This window comes from Geotrypetes seraphini, chromosome 12 (genome assembly GCF_902459505.1).
Source record: "Geotrypetes seraphini chromosome 12, aGeoSer1.1, whole genome shotgun sequence".
Classification (NCBI taxonomy): Eukaryota; Metazoa; Chordata; class Amphibia; order Gymnophiona; family Dermophiidae; genus Geotrypetes; species Geotrypetes seraphini.
The window spans coordinates 31,840,396-31,862,968 of NC_047095.1; the positions used below are offsets into that span (position 1 = coordinate 31,840,396).

The 22,573-nt window shown below is 42.1% G+C and overlaps 2 protein-coding genes across 2 annotated transcripts in view; one reads left to right on the forward strand and one right to left on the reverse strand.

Annotated features, from left to right (window-relative positions):
* The first annotated feature begins 1,996 nt into the window (after positions 1-1,996).
* Positions 1,997-22,573, forward strand: part of LOC117346928 (uricase-like) — a 100,022-nt gene continuing 79,445 nt past the window's right edge. The window contains exon 1 of the mRNA XM_033917204.1: positions 1,997-2,122. Coding sequence (XP_033773095.1) covers positions 2,081-2,122 — 42 coding nt within the window. The 5' untranslated portion in view covers positions 1,997-2,080. The remainder of the gene's footprint in view (positions 2,123-22,573) is intronic.
* Positions 15,931-22,573, reverse strand: part of DNASE2B (deoxyribonuclease 2 beta) — a 34,709-nt gene continuing 28,066 nt past the window's right edge. Inside the window, exons 4-6 of the mRNA XM_033917203.1 lie at positions 21,325-21,486; positions 20,235-20,432; positions 15,931-18,428 (exon numbers count right to left, since the gene is read on the reverse strand). Coding sequence (XP_033773094.1) covers positions 18,082-18,428; positions 20,235-20,432; positions 21,325-21,486 — 707 coding nt within the window. The 3' untranslated portion in view covers positions 15,931-18,081. The remainder of the gene's footprint in view (positions 18,429-20,234; positions 20,433-21,324; positions 21,487-22,573) is intronic.

The following is a 22,573-nucleotide window of genomic DNA, read 5'->3' on the forward strand; positions in this document are numbered from 1 at the left end:
CCTTAAAAAAGCAAAAACAAACAATAACTACACCTTAAGAATGAGTACAAAGCAATTCAAAGAGAGCAGGACCTCAAAAAGTTGTCTCTATTCTAACACCAAGTAAAACACTGGCTATCTGTTATTGCTTTAAAAAAAAAAAAAAAAAGTAATATTTAAAAGTATGTCTTCTTGAGCTAGGGCAGATTAGGAGCCTGAAAGTTGAGGGTGGCAGAGCTTTAAGGATGAAGATTTGCTTAGTACGTCAGTTTTGCACTGGTCGGGGCTCGGCTGTTTGTCCATTCAATTGGGAGCTGTAGAAAATCCAAGATTATTTTTCTTTATAGTTATTTTTTCACTGTGGTTTGCGACACTGCGATTCGTGCTACAACAGTCACTCAAAGCCTCTGCCTAGCTTAGAGGTAGAAGAGCTGCTGAGACAGCAAGGGGAAAATTCTATAACTTGGCATCTCAAATTAAGTGCTACAATGGGGTACACTTGGCACCAATTCTATAATGGTTTTGGGTCATACCTAAACCTTTATAGAATATTAGCGTAAAACCACCTTTACTCAACCAGTGTCATGCTAATGACTGGTGCATGGCACTCTTAGATACACCAATTTACAATACACGCAACTGATAATATTCTATAAGTTTGAATTACTTAGCAACATATCTATAGCCTGCCTAGATTCCACATATGGGCACTGTCCCCCTTGGAGTTGCACACAATAGCAATTACACAAAATGCCAGGTTTTGAAAAGGAGGACATGTCCGGGGAAATCCGGATGTCTAGTAACCCTAGCTAACTGCTCCTGTGTTAACCTGTTAGTGTATGATAACATGAATTTGCTAGCTCATTAATGTTTCCACGCAGTGGCATAGTAAGGGAACAGGGGTGGAACATCTCTCTCCCCCCGCCCCCCTCAGTACAGGGGGATCTCTTACATACATTCTCTCCCCGCCCCCCTTCTTCTAGTTATCATTAGCAGCAAGCAAGGTCTCCTGGCTGTTCATGCTGGCCTCAGCCCTCCCTCTGATGTCACTTCTTGTTTGTGGGACCAGGAAGTAACAACAGAGGACAGGCTCAGCCAGTTCAAGCAGCAGATTGGAGATCCTGCTCGCTGTCGGTAACAACTAGAAGAGATGTGGGGGAGGGGGAGAATTCATTTAAGAGATCCCTCACTGCCAAGAGAAACCGGGGACTAGCTTCCCTTGCTATGCCACTGCCTCCACACCAATTCTCCTCCCATGATATGCCTTCTAAAAAAAAAAAAAAAAAATTGGAAAAATTAGTTTACATGCAGAAACATGTAAATTACCACAGGACACTTTAATGCAGTGGTCTCAAACTTGCGGCCCGCCAGGTACTATTTTGAGGCCCTCGGTATGTTTATCATAATCACAAAAGTAAAATAAAACATTGTCATATGTCTTGATCATATGTCTCTTTAGCTATAAATTACAATATTATTATTAAGACTTAGCCAAAAAGAAAGATTTATAAACTATAAAGAGTTTTACCTCATGCAAAATTGTCATTTCTTTAATAAGACATTAACTATTTTTTTCTGAGGCCCTCCAAGTACCTACAAACCCAAAATGTGGCCCTGCAAAGGGTTTCAGTTTGAGACCACTGCTTTAATGCATCCTGCAGTAAGCTTTTTGTGGTGCGCTGAGTTTGCATTAAGGCTTAGCACACCTTAGTAAAAGGGCCACTAAATAAATTGTGTTTTAATATAGGAAGAAATATATTGCTAAGATTATGAATCTTATACATAAAGGATTTAGCAGTCCTAAATACAGTAGGGATCTGTGTCTCCAGAAAGGAAGAAGATTAAGTCCCACTGGGGTCTGTGTCTCTACATATTTAGAAAAAGGTGATTACCTAATGTTAATCATTCCATATATAAACTAGTGGATGCATTATGGCAAACCTAGACAATGACCTTTGAATTATTTTTGTTTATGCAATGGAACTGTGAGGTAAAGTACAAACCACTCCGAGAGTCTCCTATTAATGGAATCACTGGTGTGGAATAAACTTACTGCATACGGTATAAAAGTAGCTCATGAAAACAGAGGTCACGGCATACCATGTTCGCCTTTAAAATGAGCACAGGATCTAATAGAAGAACTGTAAGTGATTCCAGTTCCATTTATATGTGGATTGGGATGGCCAAGCAGTTTATTTTAGATTGTTTTGGTGGCGGTTAGGGAGGCTTGAGAAGGTGAGATTGGTTCAGTCTGAAAAATCATAGCCTTAGCAGAGGCTGGATCAGAACTTGCACGTTGACCCAGCTTACCACATTCCCCTTGCCGGTGATGTAAATTTCAGTTCCTGAGCAGGCTTTTATGGTTAGTAACTCTTATTTGGGCACTCTTAATAGCTGATCATCATAGAGTTGTTACCCAAAACTATCCCCCTCTTTTACAAAGGTGCGCTATGCTTTTTAGCATGTGCTAAATATTAGCGTGTGCTAAACGCTAATGCAAGGCAGTGCAGACACGTTAGTGGTTAGCACAAGCGTTGATTTAGCACATGCTAAACACGCGCTAAAACACTTAGAGGTGCATAATCGAAAGGAATGTCTAAGTCCATTTTTGTCTAAGTCACAAGTCATCCAAAGTAAAAAAAAAAGCGTAGGACACATTTTTGAAAAATACATCCAAATTTTTTTCCCTTTTGAAAATCGTCTAAGTATTCGACCTGCCGATCTGATCGTCCAAGTCGCTAAATCGTCCATCTTTATACCACATTTTCGTCCAACTTTTCATCCAAGTCAAAAACGCCTAGAACAAGCCCTGTTGGACGTGGGAGGGAGTCTGCAAAGTGATGGACTGAACAACCAGACATGGCACCTAAATGGTGGGGTACCTTACAGGGCACTGCTGTGAACTTCATTAAAAGGGTGCCATGTCATCTCACTACAGCTCCCTTATAGGTCACGGTGAGCCCCCCAAACCACCTCCAGAATCCCCTAGACCCACTTATCTACCACCCTAACAGCCCTTATGGCTGCAGGAGCCACTTATGCCAGTACAAAAGGGTTTTGGGGGTGTATAGGGGAGTGCACATGTTTCAGTATCAATGCAGTGATTACAGGGGCTTATGGGCATGGGGCCTTTTCTCCATGGGTCTCCAACCCACCTTCAAGACGACTTAAGCCGCCTCTGTGCAGGACGACTAGGCTTTCCTATGCCAGGCTGCCAGGTGATGATGTTCTGCTGAGTTTTAAAGGTGTGATTATGATTTTTATGGGGTTGGGGGGGTGATCACTGGGTAGTGTGTGGGGGTCTGTATTATGTGTTTGCAGTGCTTATCTGGTAACTTTAGGTGGGTTTTTGTGACTTAGACCATGTTTTAAATGGTCTAAGTCACAATGTCTAAGTTCCGTCAATCCTGTACTGTATAACTTTCGGTTATACATGCAGTACGACTAAGTCTAAGCCTGCCCATATCCTGCCCAAATCCCGCCCTCGACACTCCTCCTGACACGCCCCATTTAGCTATGGTCATTCAGCGGCACTATGATGGCCTAGGTCGTTTAGAAATATGTCCAAAACCCGGTTTGATTACTTGGTTGTCTTTCGTTTATGATCGTCCAAGTGTCGACTTAGGCCGGTTTTTGGATGTTTTTCTCTTTCGATTATGAGCCCCTTAGCGCACCTTTGTAAAAGAGGGCCTATATGTTAGGTGAAGGCACTGCTGAGATAAAGGGAAGTCATTCTGTCCACTCCCAGCTTGTGAGTCACTGTATATCAAATTAAGACTACCGGTCCTGTAACATGAAGAACAATAGATGATCACTTTCATTGCTGTAGTGACTCTTACCCAAAGAGTTAACGGTCTAGGTTTGGCTTCACGGAGATGATACAGTTTGAACAAGGTCCCATGGCACGTGTTGGACGGGGGATTAATACAACACTTGTAGTCCCCAATTACCACTGACATGGTTCAACACAGATTATAATAAGATTAACCAGTTAAACTGATTGGGGGAAAAAAACAAAGAATACATTCATGTGTTTTAGTTTTCTTCTAATCCCACATAGTTTGTTTCCAATTTGACAGCTGTTGGTAGAATATTCCCAATTAAGGGATCCTTTAACTAAACCATGGAAGAGCTTCTTACTGCGGGCTGCTGAGGTAAATGCTCTGATGCTCATTCTATTCATATGAGCGTTGGATCATTTACCTTGCCAGCCCGTGGTAAAAAGCTCTTCTGTGGTTTAGTAAAGCCCAGCGTAAAGTTGTCTGATAGGATAATAAGAAATTATTAATTCGCTTTTATCACATTTTTGCCACAGTGGGGAAAGATAGAGATAGCAGGCCTTTTGAGTGTAATAATCTTGTAGTCTCAGAAATCTGTGCCCAAATTGAAGTCAGGGAATACGCACTCAGTGGAGGACAGTCATCTCTGCTTTGAATATTTTTCTTTTTATATGGGAGATTAAAAATCCCTTCCCCTCCCACTTGCAACTTGGATTCATGATAAAGTCTGCTAACAGGATTTTTATATTTTACTAAACCCCCCCTTTTACAAAACCGCAATAGCATTTTTTACCTCAGGCCAGCATGCTGAAAGCTCTGCACTGCTCCTGACGCTCATAGCATGCCGGCCTGAGCAAAAAATGCAATTGCAGTTTTTGTAAAAAAAAAAAAAAAAGGGGGAGTGGAATTTGATATTCTGCTTTATTTATCAGAATAGAGCAGTTACAATCTAAAAAAAGTATATAAAACCAAAATAAATAAAATAATATACAAAATAAATAAATGAAGAAAAAAATATAAAATAAAAAAGGATCTCTGTTGGGGTTTTTTTTTTTTTTTTTTTTTACAAGAAAGCCTATCCCACACAGAGAAGAGCAGGCACACTACCTCAATATAAGCTATTTTATGTTTCAGGATCTTCAGATTCCCTGCTATATTCCCTCAATTGCCTGTATATAGTACATAAGTGAGGGTTTGGGTTTTTTTATTGATTGATTTTATAAATATACCATTCCAGTATATATATATAAAGAAAAGAGAGATTAACACATGATTAAAAATAAACAAAATTCCTTATAAATTAAACAGTCTCTCTAATAAAGTCCACAATATGAGAAAAGGGATAGTCTGGGACCATTGCTCAGGCAATGGGCCTGATGGGCCACCGCGGGAGCGGACCGCTGGGCGAGATGGACCTCTGGTCTGCCTCAGCGGAGGCAACTTCTTATGTTCTTATGTTCATTACAACATGGGAATTGATGAATATCAAGAAAATATACAATACTACTACAACAAAGCGGTGTTCCATCTTCTAGTTAAGGACTAAGTCCGCATGGGGGTACTGGGAGGGACAACTCCTTTCCCCTCTAGGAAAAACCGTAACTGAACAGGGTCAAAAAAAATATATGAATGTTGGTCCAAAAGGATCAAACATTTACAAGGGTAATCTAAGCTGAAATTTAGCACCCAAAGACAGTACTGATTGTCTCAATTGCAGGAACCCTTTCCTTCTAGTCTGAGTTAGTTATGAAACGTCTGGGAACATGGAGATCTTAGAATCCATAATGGTCACCTCTTTAAGCCTAAAAAACAGCCTAAGAAGCACCTCTTTATCTTGTTGAAAGACAAAAGTCACCAGAAGTGTGGAGTACAAGATGGCTTCATCCACTGAAGTTTCCAATATTCTTGTTAAATCCATTACGTTCTCTGGGTCAGGTAACACCCCAGGTTGTGAAACCTTCTTTGATACTGGAAGGAAATGTATTTTATGTAGTGGAGTGTGTGGCGCAGTGGTTGGATCTACAGCCTCAGCACCCTGGGGTTATGGGTTCAAACCCCGTGCTGCTCCTTGTGACTCTGGGCAAGTCACTCAGTCCTCTATAGCCCCAGGTACGTTAGATAGATTGTGAGCCCACCGGGACAGATAGGGAAAATGCTTGAGTACCTGATTGTAAAAACCGCTTAGATAACCTTGATAAGCGGTATATCAAATCCTAATAAACTTGAAACTTTGAAACTTGGAAGTCCCGAATCAGGATATTTAAATTCTTCCTTAAGGAATTTATTAAATAAATCTCTAGGAGACATTGTCAGTACTTTAGGAAAGTTGAGTATTCTTAAATTTAGCATTTTAGTATAGTTTTCCATATTTTCAACTTTCCTTACTAACAATTGTCTATCTTGCATTAAGGTAACTTGAGATTTTTGTATCCCTTGAACCTGTTGGTCCAAGGAATCCATTCTTACCCCCTGATTCTTCATTCCTTCCTGTAAGGATTCAATTTTCTTCTCTTGTTCTTTGACTAGAGGTAGCGTTCCTGCACATAACTGGTATAGGGAGTCTAATGCCTTCCAGATAGACTCCAGCGTGAACTCTGCTGGCCTTTCCAGTATGGGGGCCGCTGGAATCTGTCCTCCTGGTATGGTCAGTTCTACCCTCTTCCCATTCACCTCTGCTGCCTCTCGAGAATCCAGGGACGCCGAAGAGCCTTCCAGCTCAGAAAGGGAAGTAGCTTCCTGTCCCTTCCGAGCCACCGTAGTTTCCCTTTCTCGTGGCTGCTGGGGAGGGAGTGGTCCTGCTGGGCTAAGCGACACCTCGCTCCCGAAAGCCGAAACCTCCCTTCGGTTCATCAATGCCGGTTCGCCCCGAGGCGAAGATGTGAGGAAGCCGTCCATCGTCCCTTGCCGTCGTGGGGTGAGTTCAGGTTGCCGGGCTGTAGCAGCCGCTCTCCCCCTCCTTTTAGGCATCGATATAATCTTTGATAGATTCGGATAAGAGGAAAATTTTCCTGGCAGGGAGACAAGTCGGCAGCCTAACTACACCGCGGCCATCTTGCTTCTCAAGTGAGTTTTTAACAACACTTTACACTTTTTAGGGTCTGGCTTTCCACCTAATGACTTTGACAGATTATTCCAAAGAAATGTTGCTAACCAAAGCAAAGCTCATGATCAGCACATGATCTAGTACAGGGGTAGGCATTCCGGTCCTCAAGAGCCACAAGCAGGTCAGGTTTTCAGGATATCCACAATAAATATGCATGGGATAGATTTGCATCTCAAGGAGGCAGTGCATGCAAATCCACCTCATACCTATTCATTGTGGATATCCTGAAAACCTGACCTGCCTGTAGCTCTTGAGGATTGGAATTGCCCATCCCTGATCTAGTATGATGTATTATAAAATGTCCTCCTATGATCTTGTAAGGACCTCGGTAATCTTTGATGGTATGTAAGGAGTGGCTAACAAGCATAAATACAAAAGTTGTTTATAAATTACACTCAGGGCTATTTTCAAAATTTAAAAATTAATCCTAAAAGAGAATCCGCCAATGAAAATGCTTATACAATTTAAACCAGGGGTGTCCAACCTGCGGCCTGAGGGCCGCATGCGGCCCTGTGAAGTATTTTGTGCGGCCCCGGTCGAGGGCGATGCAGTGTTTTCTTCTGCTGCCCCTGGATGTTTACCGTCTTGCCGGCTCCCTCCTCTGTCTTGCTGCAGCATTTGCGTGTTTGTGTGGCCCCAGAAACATTTTTTTCAGCCAATGCGGCCCAGGGAAGCCAAAAGGTTGGACACCCCATTTTAAACCTTCTTGTACATGCTCTCATTCTCAAGCAAAACAGCATAGACAGGACTCATGACTTATGTTATACACGTTATGATTCTACCTAACCAGAAGTGTGTGAATATTGATATCCCTGAAATCCCCAGAGAGACCATGCTGACATTTACTTCTGCCCACCTGCTTGCTTATACTCCTAACGCTAACTGCATAGTTTGCTAAATTAGAACTATTTTTTATGACAAAGCTTGCTTTGGGGAGATGGGGTAAACAATGCATCCATTTAAATGATTTCCAAAACTATGGGGTGATGAATGAATAGATGCATTTTCTGCTGCTTCTATTCCTACTACTACTTATCATTTCTATAGCGCTGCTAGGCAAACCCTGCTCAATAGAGCTTACAATCTAATTAAAACAAACAGGACAAATAGGGGTTAGGGAATTTCTTACAGAGGGAATGATAAAACAAACATGGGTATTTTACAAGTGAGTGAGAGTTAGGAGTTATAAGCAGCCTTGAAAAAGTAGGCTTTTAGCCTAGATTTGAATACTGCCAGAGACAGCTTGACATACTGACTCAGGCGGTCTGTTCCAGGCATCCAATGCAACAAGATAGAAGATTGGAGTTGGCAATAGAGGAGAAGGTTACAGATAAGAGAGACGTACTGATGAAATAAGGAGAGATTAGAGAAGAGAGATACTGGTGAGCTACAGAGTGAACGCACATGTATGAGTAAGTCAATAATAATAATAATAACTTTATTCTTCTATACCGCCACAATCTTGCGACTTCTAGGCGGTTTACAATCAAGAGTGCTGGACATTCAGCGAAATACAATAAGTAGATATTCAGAGGAAATACAGAGATCAGAGACCTCAGGAGGCAATAGTATAGAAATACAATTTGCTGAGCAAAAATGTAATATGTACATTTTAGTAGGTAATGTCCGACAGGACCTGTTGGGGATAAATAACAACGTAAAGTTACGATAAGATGAAGATAGCAGATTATATTTATAACAGTGCTGTAAGTTCAGGTGGAATAGGGAGGGGGGATGGAGAGGGAGAGCGGGTCAATTGTTTAGGTATTTCTGGAACAGGTATGTTTTTAGGCGTTTCCTGAATAAGAGGAGTTTGAATCTGTAGAATCTGGGATAACTTTTGAATGATGACTGCTGTAGATAGCACAGCAGTAGAAGAAAAGATGTAGCAAGAGGAATAAGGCTCAAAATAATTTTTATTATTAAAATCTAAGGCCCTCTTTTATCAAGCCGTGTTAGGGTTTTTTATTTTGCCGGCTGCTGCAGTAAAAGTTCCGATGCTCAAAGGGATTCTATGAGCATTGGAACTTTTACCCCAGTGGCTGGTGATTAAAAATACTACTACTATTAATTATTTTTATAGTGCTACCAGATGTACGCAGCACTGTACAAAGTCACAAAGAAGACAGTCCCTACTCGAAAGAGCTTACAATCTAAACAGCCAAGACAGACAAACAGGATGTCATGGATATAGTTAAATGGAACAGTTAATCTGCTGGCTGGGTTGGAGGGCAGAGGGAGTACAGGACAATCAAGCCATTGTGACATCACTGATGAGGTTAGCTCTTATTGGTGGAATGAGGCATTATGACATCACAATCTCAGCTCTGCTTCCCAAAGACTGAAACTCTTCACACTACTACTATGAATTATTTCTATAGTGCTACCAGACGTACACTGTGCTGTACAGAGTCACAAAGAGGACAATCCCTGCTCAAAAGAGTTTACAATCTAAACAGGCAAGACAGACAAACAAGATGTTATGGATAAAAACCCCTAATGCGGCTTGATAAAAGGTGGCCTAAACAAATTGATTTTGAAATCTGGATACAGATACACCTGGGACCACTTTCTGTTTCTGTTTAGATTTAATAATAAAATTATTTTGAGCCTTCTTCCTCTTGCTGCTCCTTTTCTTCTGCATTTGATCTTCAGTTTGGATTATTGTGATAGCAGAGCACTGCCACCCTGCTTACACATGAACAGGATGTTGACAGTAACCCACAAAGAGAACTATTTGACTCAGAAGAGAGCAGAAGAGAAACTTGCTTTTGATACTGGAATCAAGTACTGTAAGCAAAGGAGATATGAGAAAAGTTCAAATGCATGAAATGGCTGGAAATTCCCAAGCTAGTCGTAACTGTTGCTGTTTTCATTTCTCCTTCTTTGGGCCTGGCAGTTTACTCCTGCTCCTTAGTGTCTCCCAGTCACTTGGGCCCAGGGCTGGGATCTGACTGGTGCCATGAGACTTCAATTGCAGTTACTCAGAAATTTTCACCCTCTCTTATATCCTTCCTCCTTCCGGTATACCATCTCTGCTCAATGCAGTAATGGACCACAACAACAACAAATCACCAGAAACTTCTACAGAAAACAGGAGAAAGCCAAAACAAAGAAAACTATGGAAACGATGTTCTTGATTGAAAGTTTTAATTGCAAATGTTCTTCAAAAAATACAATGCAGAAAAATCCAAATAATATACAGCAAAAACTAGTGGGTCCGCACCTCCAGTTTTTGCTGTATATCATTTGGATTTTTCTACATCGTTTTTCGTGAAGAACATATGCTATTAAACCTTCCAATCAAGAACATTGTTTCCACAGTTTTTGTCATTCACCAAGACCCCTTCCAAAATTCTGCAATCATGAGCACTGAATCTGGCCACTAGATGTCTCCCTTAAGCAATGACCAGGACACTCTTCCCCCAGGGAATTGTGGATGGCACTCTGGGTTCCTCACCCCCAGCTGACCCAGAAAGCAGATCTAATTTGGGAATTATGCTGAGGACTTTATGTTGATGCACAGCTTTTGCCACCTGAGTTAGAAGGCCAGTCCTATGTTGCCATTTTCTTCTCGTATTTATTTATATTATTTTGTGAGTAACTTTCAAAGTAATTTTGTTCTTAATATTCAATGAGTTTACCCTATCATTTCATGGGGGCAAACAGTACTGGTCCCTGAAAACCTCGTCAAATATTCTCCTGATACCGCTGTTTCTCAGAAACTTGGCAGATAGGTGAAAATTGCAATTTTACATGCAACACTATCAAATTACTCAGAATCCAGAAGTGAGACTTTTTGGTAAAATCTTGGTTTAGAACTTACATTCCAAAGTAGCATGCGTAGGAGCCAGCTTTTTGTAATAATTGTGGGTGCTCAACTGAGCGCATATTACCAAAATATGGCGTAGTCATGGAGTTACCAGACGTCTAGAAAAACCCGGACTGTCCAGGTGCTTGGCAGACTTTCCAAAACCAGGCAGTGTGTCCAGGTTTTGGAAAGCCCCGATGAGTTCCAGCCAAATCTGGAGGGCCTCTAAGTATGCACGGATGCTCTAGGCCAGCGGTCTCAAACACGCGGCCCGCGGGCCACATGTGGCTCTCCAGATTTTATTTGCGGCCCGCAGTCTGGACTGGATCATTATCTTCCTTTTGGAGCAGCAGCATGTCTGGCCGGCTTGTTCCGTTCAAAGCCGTGGGTTGGCGGCTCCTTGCGCTATCCACGGAAGAGCCGGCCAGACACGCTGCTGCTACAGTGGCGTACCAAGGGGGGGGGGGGCGGTCCACTGTTCTCCCTAGAGTGCGGCTCGTCTAGAGCAATGGTGCCCAACCTGCTTCCCTTCCCTTCTCAGGCCGGCACCGTGTTATTTGATCTCCCTGCTTCTCTTCGGGGCCGACCAACTTGCCGCCCGACGTCAATTCTGACGTCGAGAGGACGTTCTGGCTAGCCAATCGCTGCCTGGCTGCCCGGAACGTCCTTTCCGACGTTAGAATTGACGTCGGGCGGCGAGAGTTGGTCGGCCCCGTGGAGAAGAGAAAGAGGGAGATCTCGGCCTGTTCCCAATGGCGGCAGCGGCAGCAGCCTATTCCCCGGCGGCGGTGGCGTGGGGGAGGGCAGGAAGGAAGGAAGGAAGAAAGAAATAAAGAAGGGGGGGGGACAGGGAGCCAGAAACAAAGCAAAAAATTGGACACAGAATCAAAGAAAGACAGACATAGAGAAAGAAAGAAAAAGTTGGGGGAGGGAATTAGGTCTGGAGGAGAGGAAGCATACAGGAGGCTGAAAGAAGAGAAGAAATATTGGATGCATAGTCAGAGACTGATGAAATTACCAAACAAAGGTAGGAAAATGATTTTATTTTCAATTTAGTGATTGAAATGTACCAGTTTTGAGAAAGAAAAGATATTAAAATTTAAATGTGAGGGCTGCAGAAAAAATAGGGTACTTGGAGGGCCGCAGAAAAAATAGTTAATGATAATTTTGCATAAGGTAAAACTCTTTATAGTTTATACATTTTTAATCTTTAACTGTTAAAGGAAAGTTTTATAAACTATAAAGAGTTTAACCTCATGCAAAATTGTCATTTCTTTAATAAGACATTAACTATTTTTTCTGCGGCCCTCCAAGTACCTACAAATCCAAAATGTGGCCCCGCAAAGGGTTTGAGTTTGAGACCACTGCTCTAGGCCCTCCAGATGTGACAAACAGAGGCTTTGTGAGGGTGGGGCTAGGGAAGGAACAGGGCAGGATCAGAGGCAGAATGGGGCAGGGCCATGTGTTCAGGGTTTTACCACTCAAAATATGATAACCCCGGGCACAACTAGCCTGGCAATACTTTAGAAGCAATTTGCTCCACTTTTCTTCTTCTCCCTCCAACCCACAGTCCATCTAGAGTACCACAGATATATTCCTCCCTTCTTTTCTGAAAGTGTGCATTTGTGCAAACCATAACATATGCACACTCTTTCAGGAAAAGTGTACCCTTTTTGCAAAAAAGTGCACTCTCTTAGAAAAAGCCTGCAATCTTAACGGCATCGCTTCCATAAAGAAAAATGTTCCCCCCACCACCACTAAAAAAACAACAACCCCCAAACAAAACAAACATTCCTGTAAACAACACAGGAAATGACACAACATGAAAACCTTTTGAGCTACACACCCCTAATAGGCACTAGCAAGGCAGTTAGCCAGTAGTGGAACAAATTTTCAAAGTTTGAGTTTTCACCTGAAATGAACTTGATCTATTTCCCCAATGGAATTTCTTTTTCGTTTTATCACCTATGCGTTGGGGCATTGAGGGCACATTGAAAGTATGATCTGGGGATCATCAGGTGCTATACCATCTGGGGCAAAAATCTGAATAAAAATGGATGAACAAATTCATTAGTTATTGGGAGGAGCAACACACCAGTAAGTAAATGAAAGAAAAAAAAGGACTCCATGCCATGCACTTCTGCATATTTTTCCAGATATATACTCTGATCTGCTCAGTTCTGCTTTTATGAATAATGTGTTCTGTTTTGTTACCCTGGAAACATAAATCAACATCCTTCCGGACTAGCCATCCTTACCCCCGCCCTCTGCCTTCTCCCTCCTGGCCCTGAGCACAGACAAGGAGCTGAGGACTAATCATGCCCTTGCTATTGTATGTTCCAAGAACTCGGGCACCTCCCATGCTCTTCTTAGTAGCCAGTTTCCATATCTTCTTCCTGATTGTAGTCTGGAGGTCAAGGTGCTGCTCTCAATCATAGCAACCCTTGAAAACAGAGCAAGCTTATCTCAGTGGAAGTGTTAGGGGAGTTTTAAAGGTTTTGTTCCAGCAACTTGTCAGTATTATTAAAGTTTAATTCTCTTGTACAACTCTACTGCCTGAGAATAACATGTCTGAAGCCAGAAATGATCAGTTTATATATCAGTGGAGGACAATAATTAATAATAATAATAATAACAAAGTTTTATTTATATCCCATCATACCTTTTCAGTTCAAGACAGTATACATAGCGGAAAAGTACAAAGTGGATAATGAACCTTTTCGGTTTTAGACAGTATACCCGCAGGCTGCCTTTCAAAGGGAAACTCCCTTCAAAACTTCTCTTTGAAAATATAGGGGGCTTTTACTGAGCCGCAGTAAGCACTAAAACAGTGGTCTCAAACTCAAACCCTTTGCAGAGCCACATTTTGGATTTGTAGGTACTTGGAGGGCTTAAAAAAAAATAGTTAATGTCTTATTAAAGAAATGACAATTTTGCATGAGGTAAAACTCTTCATAGTTTATAAATCTCCTTTTGGCTAAGTCTTAATAATAATATTGTAATTTATAGCAAAAGAGACATATGATCAAGAAACTGTTTTACCGTATATACTCAAATATAAACTGGGATTTTTGGGCCACCAAATTGGTCCCGGTTTATATTCGGGTCAATGCCCCCTCCCAGAATTTTTGTTTAAGGCCGCCACCACCAGGCTCTGCCCTGCCTCCTTCCCTGTGTAGCCTAATACAGTACCTCATCTTGGCGATCCGCGGTGGAGTTGCAGCGGGCAGGAGCGAACTTTCCAAGTTCCTGCCCTGCTGCTAATCGGCTGCCGCGAGTTCCTTGGGCCGCTGAGCAACACGAGCAGGAGCGCGATTTGGTGCTGCTGCTCGTACTGAGGCATTCATACTGGGAATTCGTGAGAGCCAGTAAGGATGCCTCTCAGTACCGAGCAGCAGTGCCAAATCGCACTTCTGCTCATGTCACTCAGCGGCCGAAGGAACTCGTGGTAGCCAGTTAGCAGCAGGGCAGGAACTTGGAAAGTTCGCTGCTGCCCGCTGCATCTCCACCACGGATCGCCAAGATGAGGTACTGTATGAGGCTAGGGCAGGGAGGGAGGCGGGGGCAGAGCCTGGGAGGGAGGGTGCAGAGTCTGATGGGGAAAGGAAGGAAAGGTGCTGGGTGCAGAGTCTGATAGGGGAGGGAGGATGGAAGGGGGCTGGGTGCAAAACCTGACAGGGCAGGACACTTGAATATTAAGCTGCCCGACTTATATTCGAGTCAACCATTTTTCCTCCTCTAAGGGGGGAAAAGGGGTCTCAACTTATATTCGGATCGACTTATATTCGAGTATATATGTTATTTTACTTTTGTGATTATGATAAACATACCAAGGGCCTCAAAATAGTACATGGCGGGCTGCATGTGGCCCCCGGGCTGCAAGTTTGAGACCACTGCACTAAGACATACTTCCTGCAACAAAAAATGCCTTATCACAGGGTTCATTCAAGCATAACACATTAATTTTTGCATGTGTGCACGCCACATGCATGTTACCCATGCACTAAAACAATTAATTCATTTTTTAGCACTGGGGCATTCACTAATTGGTTAGCGTAGCTACATTGCTGCAGGCTAATTGATTAGTGTATGCATAGTGCATGAGCCCTTTCTGTTTACATGATGGGTGGCAGAAAGGGCTGAGGTGCTAATGTGAAATTTAGCACATGGCCATTAATGGGGAAAATATCAGTCATTTTATCTGGCTGTAAAAAATGACCCATGAGAGATATTGGGAATACAAAATGCTGAAACCTTATTGATTTCTACTCAAAAACAAAAATTGATGGTGGAACAGGAAGTAGACCAACTTGTATCAAGAGTTTAACCTTACGGAATTTCTGGAGGATTCACAAGATGTTATACAGGCTAGGGCTACTCTTCTAATTACATGTGTGAATGAATCTAGGTGGCAAAGGAAAATAGAATCTGATAGAGCTTTAATTATGAAGATGTATTTCAAAAATAAACAGGCAAAATTCTGTGGAGATAAAGTTTAATAATAATAATAATAATAATTTATTCTTATATACTGCCAAAGCCGCAATAGTTCAAGATGGTTATAGCCAGGTCCACACAGCTCAGGAGAAAAGCATTTTTTGGCATTAAAACCTCAAGCTCTGAGGATAGGAGCCACCTGTTTTCTGAAATTTTCATGCAAGTGTTTGATAAATTTTCAGAGTAAGGAATATATCTTTTGGGATTCAATACAACTGGAACAGTTTCTTAAAGCTCATGAGAAATAAGGTGTGTGTTATTTTTCTGATTAGGTAAAGGAGATAAGCACAAATGTACTGTAGTTAGGAACTTGGTCCTATATTTTTTCCTATTTGTTGTTGAATAAGAATAAGGCACTTCACCATGGGCTTCCCATTGACAATTCCTTGAATACAACTCAAGCATCATCTTGAAGGAACATTAATTTTGATATTTCTACTTAAAGACCTGATTAGTTCATGTTCTTTTTTTGCTGAACATCCTGTTTCTTGTTACATGTTATTTTCTGTATCTTTTCCTTTTTGCAAATAATTCAATTTCTGCTGGGAATGCACTTAATTCAGAGATTTTGCATCTAATGTGTCTTAACCTTGGCTGTTCACATGTGTTAGGTGCAAAACCTTAGGAGACAATTCAATCAACGGCGTCCCGATTTTAGGCGACCTACTGCTGTCTAAATGCCAGTAGGGATGCACTTTTTTGAAAAACAAACTCCCTACTGGAACCTAGTGAGACGCTTAGGGCTGCTTAACCTCATATAATAATAATAATAATAACTTTATTCTTCTATACCACCACAATCTTGCAACTTCTAGGTGGTTTACATTCAAGAGAGCTGGACATTCAGCGATTTACAATATATAGAAGGAGTACAGAGTGGGCATGGTATCACATAGAAGTGGCCTTAGGCAATCTTAGGCGGCCCTAGGCGATCCTAGGGCCTCCTTAGGCCCATGGAAGGCACCTGAAATGTAAGCCAGCATTTTGCTGACCTATATTTCAGGTGCCTTCAAGTAAACGCGAACGCTGAACTGATCGGCAAGGGAACCTCCGTGCCGCGATCAGTTTAGCGGCTGTGGCAGGGACCCATTCCCCCCCCCAGTGAAAACTACCGGCAGGAGGTTCCCCCCAAAGCAGGCCCTGAATGTCCTCCTGCCACCACCCTGCCACCACATCCCCCGGCAGGAGGGATGTCCAGTCCTTCCTGCCGGACACCCCCAAGCACCCCCGTAATGACCGCGGCAGGAGGGATGCCCAGTCCCTCTTGCCAGACATCCCTAAATACCCCCGGAATGATCGCAGCAGGTGGGATGCCCAAGAGGGCCTGGGATAAGCACGTGGGATCTCTCAGAGAGAGAAAGAAATAATGGTTACCATGGATAGGCAGACTAAACAGGCCATTTGGCCTTTATCTGCCATCATGTTTCTATGTTTCTAGTATTCAATAACCTGCATGCATAATTCCTAGGCACGCCCATGGCCTTCCTATCCCTTCCCAAGTCCACGCCCCCCCTTGCAGTTACACTCTATGGAATCTGTGCACCTGATTGTTAGACTACCAATTAAGGTCAGTTATGTGCCCAACTATCAAAATTAGTGCCAAATGACATCAATAATTGACAATCTAATTATACAATTAAACTAGGCATGTAACTGACCTTGTATAGACTACATGTGCAACTTTATGGAATTTGGCAGTATGTGTGTAAATTGCAACTCTGCCCCTGCGTCACACAGACTCATGAACACACCTACATGCAGGTCACTGAAGGTACATGCTTTTTTGTCATCGTGCATACTTTTATATGCGTAACCCCTGGAAAATTCTATAAAAGCCCTTTAACATGCACGCAATGGCTTTTATACCTAAAATTTTCTTTATAACATTACCTCCAATATGCTATTTTATCAGTGGAAGTGTCTTTTTATAAAATGATCCTCCTAGTTCTTTGTTCAGTCTGTTAGGCCTCTTTTTATCAAACCAAGGCTTGTAATTTGTTCTCTTGAATGCAGCAATGCAAAGTCACATTGGTCCTGGACAAAATGGATTCTGTGAAGGTTGTGATAATTCTTCTATAAGCCCAATAAAAAAGTATGCATGCAATGACTTACACGAATTTTCAGGGCCACAAAGATCCAACCTTCAAATTTCCGAGGGCCAGAATCCAACCTTTTTTTAAATTATTCCCGGCAATTTGTTTTGTAAGAGAGCAGTCGGCTGATCAGGAGGATTTGAACAGATTACCTTTAATCCTTCCTTTTCAAAGGTTTCCTTCACATCTGTGTCAGAGCTCTTTGTAAAAACCAAGGCCCTTTTCTTTCTTCTGGAGCTTGGTCAGTCTTTAGAACCATTCCTTTCATGTTAGGAATATTTTGAACAATTTCCATAAAAGAATCAGGTGAAAAAAATATAAAATAAACTGCTTATTTTGTCAAAGATGGGTGGTTTATTGGACAGTTTCCGTAGCACACCAGTGAAGGCCAGAGTAACTCTCATCCATGAGTTATAGTAGTCGAAGTTTTCTGCTCTATTTCTTTTTGATTTGAATATATTAATCTCTTGTCCTAGAAGAGTTTCTTTCATGCCTCCATCTCAGATTGAGGACTATATTTCAAGGTGTGTTGGTTTCCTTTTTGATTTGTTTGTAAATGCCAATAATAATTGGTTGTATTGGGTTTTTCTTTATTTCCCGTTAAGCACAATGTATTGTACTTAACTGAAACTTAATAAAAATAAAATAAAGAAAAAAAGGAATGTTTTGAACAATTTCCTTAAAAGAATCAGGTGAAAAAAATGTAAATTAAACCTCTTATTTTGTCAAAGATGTGTGATTTATTGGACAGGAACATGGTGTGTGTTCTGTAGGTTTGTCCTGACTCTCGCATGTCAATGTTAGTGAGCATCCACTTCCTTAGTGGGTGCCATTACAGCTTTTATAGTAGTAGACCAAACTCCTGAAAGCTTTGTAGATATTCTGGTTCTGGGAACAGATGAAGCCACCACTTCGCCAAGCCTGCTGCGTGGCCCGGTTTAGATCTCCAATGCACATCCACTGATCTTTATATTGCCAGGAAACGCACCACTTAGAGTGGTCATTGCGAGAGTAGAAAAAGGAATGAAACGGAGACTTTATTTTTTTGACGTTGAACACGTGATGTGGGAGAGAACAGTTGGATGGAAGCTCCTGTTCCTCAGGCTGCCAGCTCTCTGCTAACAGATGTGTTTCCAAGTTTTGAGCTATCCATGCCACATAGATATCTATAAATGACAAAGAGCTCAGAACAGGTTAAAGGTTAACATACATAACATACAGTTGGACAGGTTATGATTTGTCATCCTTATAAAACATTGCGTTTGTCCTAATTTTACCTAAACAGAGGATCTAGTGCAGGGGTGTCAAACTCAATCACATAAGGGGCCGAAATCTAAAACATAGGCTAAGTTGCGGGCCAAATTTTTTATTAAGATACTTAAGGGTCCTTTTATTAAGGTACGCTAACTGATTTAGCGCACGCTAAAGATTAACACATGCTAAATGCACACCTAATAAAAGGACCCCTTAGTCTTAGTAGAAGTATAGGGTTACAACCTCTCCAACCCCACACCGGCTCTGCGATGTAAACAAAATAAATAAAAAAGACTTTTCCTCTCTCTTTTAGGTCTTAGTTCATGCAGGCAGGATACACATTTCAAATCTGACACATTGTAATCACAAAACAGAAAGTAAAATTATTTTTTTCTATCTTTTGTTGTCTGGTCATTATTCAAATTATGTTGGTCCCAGGTTCTGGTTGTCTTCTGATAACTCACTTGCCAGGGTCTCCTGCCCATTTGTCGTTTCCTTCTTTCTCCGTGCTAACCATCCATCTTCCATCTCTGTCCTCCCCTTCCTTTTCTCATTCCTCCCCCGGAGGTCTGGCATCTTTCCTTTTTTTCGTCTCCAACCTGCAGCTGCAGCGATGGACCCCACCATCCCCAGATCCACCATATCTCCTTTTCTCAACTACCCTTTCATCCAGCATCTTGCCCTCCTTCCCCACCACTCCAGGGTCCACCATCTCTCCCTTTCTCTTCCCAATTACCCTTCTATCCAGTACCTCTATCCCCTTCCACACCATCCTTTGTGACCAACTTCACTCCCTTTCTGTTCCTTCCCTCCCTCCATCCCATTATCCACCATCTCTCTCCCTCTGCTCTGTTTTTAGACCCATTATTTCTTCCCCTCCCCCACCCTCATCCGGCATATGCTCATCTCTTTGGACCCCTCCTTCCCTCCATCCGTGTACTTCTATACAAGGCCCCTTTCCCCCCCCCCCGAAGGCCTGCATGTTTTCCCCCTTCTTTCTAGTATTCTCCAGCTTCCTGGTCTCACCTTCAAAGCAGCCTGCAAAGGATCGCCAGTCGGCTGTAGCAATCCTAGCAGGCTGCCGTCGGCCTCCTCAGCAGGTTCCCTCTGCCGCAGTTCTGCCTCAACTCTGATGTATGGGACCATGTCAGAGGGAATGTGCTGTGGAGGCTACAACAGCCTGCTAGGATCTCTACAGCCAACCGGCGATCCTCTGCAGGCTGATTTGAATGTGAGACTGGGAAGCCGGGAGAGAGATGGTGGACAATGAGATAGAGGGAAGGAAGGAACAGGGTATTTTCTCGTGGGCCAAATTTAATTACCCTTTGGGCCAAATTTGGCCTGCAGGCCTGAGTTTGACACCCCTGATCTAGTGTAATATACATTATGTATATGGCACGCATGTATTATGCGTATGCACGCATGCATCTTGTTAGGCATATTCTATAAAGATGCATTTGTAAATTCTAGGGTGTAGATCTGAAAAGAAAGCATGGGGTTGTACACCAGGTGTCAATTGATATGAATCCTCACATCTAAACATTAGGTGCAGATCCTGGCACTAATCTTTAAATAGCGCCCAACTCAGAGCGCTGTATCTAGACTAGTGCTAAATGCTCTCTTTTTTGGGGACGCTGATTTTTCACCGCTATATATAGAATTTTGTTTCCTAAGTGTGCATGTGGCATGGGTTTCATCTACCAACCTGCTTTTCTTACCATCAACAAAGAAGTGAGATTTAGCAAAGTGAAGGAAGTTCTCCTGCCCTTCAGATTTCAGTTTGGTGAGATGCTTGTCCAGTATCCAGGGCAGACTGGAGCCGAGGCATATTTTTTGTAGATTTGACAGGGCAAGGTGAAAGATGTCAGGGATAGAACAGTTGTAGACATTTGGATTGTAGTATAATAATTGTGTGGCTGCGTGAAAGGAAAATGAAAACTGGATCAAGTCATCGAAAGAGAATGTACAGTATAGGAACATTCTAGCACACATAAGTCTCTACAGATTTGGGACCTCAAAAGATCATATGCATTCTTGTTAGATTGTATTAGTAAGCTTTGTGTTTTCAGGACTTTGTGTACTATCACTGCAACTCACTACAGGCGAGATTCGTAACATTCATTTTTTAATCTTATCCAACTGTAACATTTGACATCACATCCGTCATTATTTACTATGTCACTCTCTCTGGCTTATGTGCCCATGGCCCTGCAGCTGTGAATCTGCTAAAGTGTTTTTGGTGTCATGACATTCTCTCCCAGTAGGCTACTCAAGGGTGGGGATTTGAGAGAATCCATTCAGCAAAACACACCCCTCTTATCATCAAAATAAATTATTACACTGCTGCACTGGAGAGAAGCAAAGCCAACAATTCAATTGTGTGGCTGTGAACCCATGATTGCAGCCAAATAAACTTGTATGACACCCCCTCCCCTCCCTGGAGGTGCAGAATAATGAGAGCATCCACCCAGGTTATGACACTCAATTTCCAGTTTTGTGACCCCCATTTGGGAGCTTGACCCATAGTTTGGGAAGCTCTGGACTATGGGATTAATGTCAAATCTTACAGGGGGTGGAAGGGATGACTAGGCAGGAGTGGACCCCAATCTTTGAAAGGATTCATAGGTATCAGCTGTGAATAATGGAATTGTCTTAAGATTCTTTATCTGGTGTCTAAAACACTCATTGACTAGTGTAGATGGAAGCGCTCACTACCTTTAAAATATGTTGATATCAATAAAACTGCAGGCAGTTGGCATTAAGCAGTCCCTTAGTCTGGTCTAGAATAAGCTTCCCTTTTTACTGTACCTATTTTTGGAAACTGGTCATAACTGTATGTAACACAGATGGCAGTCTGTCCATTTCGTCTCCCAGTGGATGGATACCCATAGCCATGCTCAGGGAATGGAGGGAATCTGGGAATACTGTGAATGAGCCAGAACCCTTGTGATCTGTCCAAGAACAGGATTCCTATCAAACATAAATTTGGATTATTGTTAAGTACTGCTGCTACTATTTAACATTTCTATAGTGCTGATAGGCGTATGCAGTGCTGTACAACAGCATATTTAAGAGACGGCCCCTGCTCAGTAGAGCTTACAATCTAAATTAGCAGTTAACAGCCAAGTAGAGGCTTAGGAAGTTACTCATGGTGCTTAGGATGAGGGGTTATGAGTTAAATGCATTCTCAAAGAGGTGGGCTTTTACTGTATAAAGTAGCTGAGGACAAAACTAATATCAAGTGAATTTTTTATGCCAGACCTCAAACACCCAAGGCACTACTTTTAACTGTTTTTGTGCCCTTGCTGGAGTGGTGTTTTCATCATTGGTCTTGGCAAAGTGGCATGCGCAAAAATATTTTTAAAAATATTAATTTTAAACAGGTTCTATATAAATTATAGAGTGCTGTAAAGGAAAGGCACTTATCTTTATGCCCAACGGCTGCCCAACCGTTTCACTCTTGGTTTCGTCGGGGGCTGTGCCTCCTTAAATACAAACACCAATTTTGTAGTGAAAAAAATCATTCGCTGAAGACCAAAAATAGCACTACTCTCAGCACGGCACTCTGCCTGTATGACACATTGGACATCTCTGAATTTTCCTTATTCAGTTGATTTGGGCTTTTACTATATGCCATAATGTTTGCTGTTATTTGTACTGTTGTTCTTGTCTATCGCTTATGTCTGCCTTATATTCACCGTACACCCCCTTTGGGGAATTTGTTCAAAAAGGCAGTAGCCTCTACTAAATAACTAATGAGAAGCTGAACTGCATAATACATTATAGATGCAATTCTATAAGTGTACACTGCCATTTGGGTATTTGTTGCCGCACAGTGAGATCCTATTGTACAATGGCATCTGGGCGCCCAGATTCCGTTACAGAATTCTAGCATAACTTGAAATGGGCAGTACAGTTGCACCAAACACAGAGTAGCAAAGCATGCTTAACTTATGACATTCTGTAAGTTGCATGCTAAGTGGCAGCTCCTCCCATGCTGCACCCCTGTAAATCCACCTCTGCAATTATGCAGTCTCCCAAATTCTGCATATGGTGC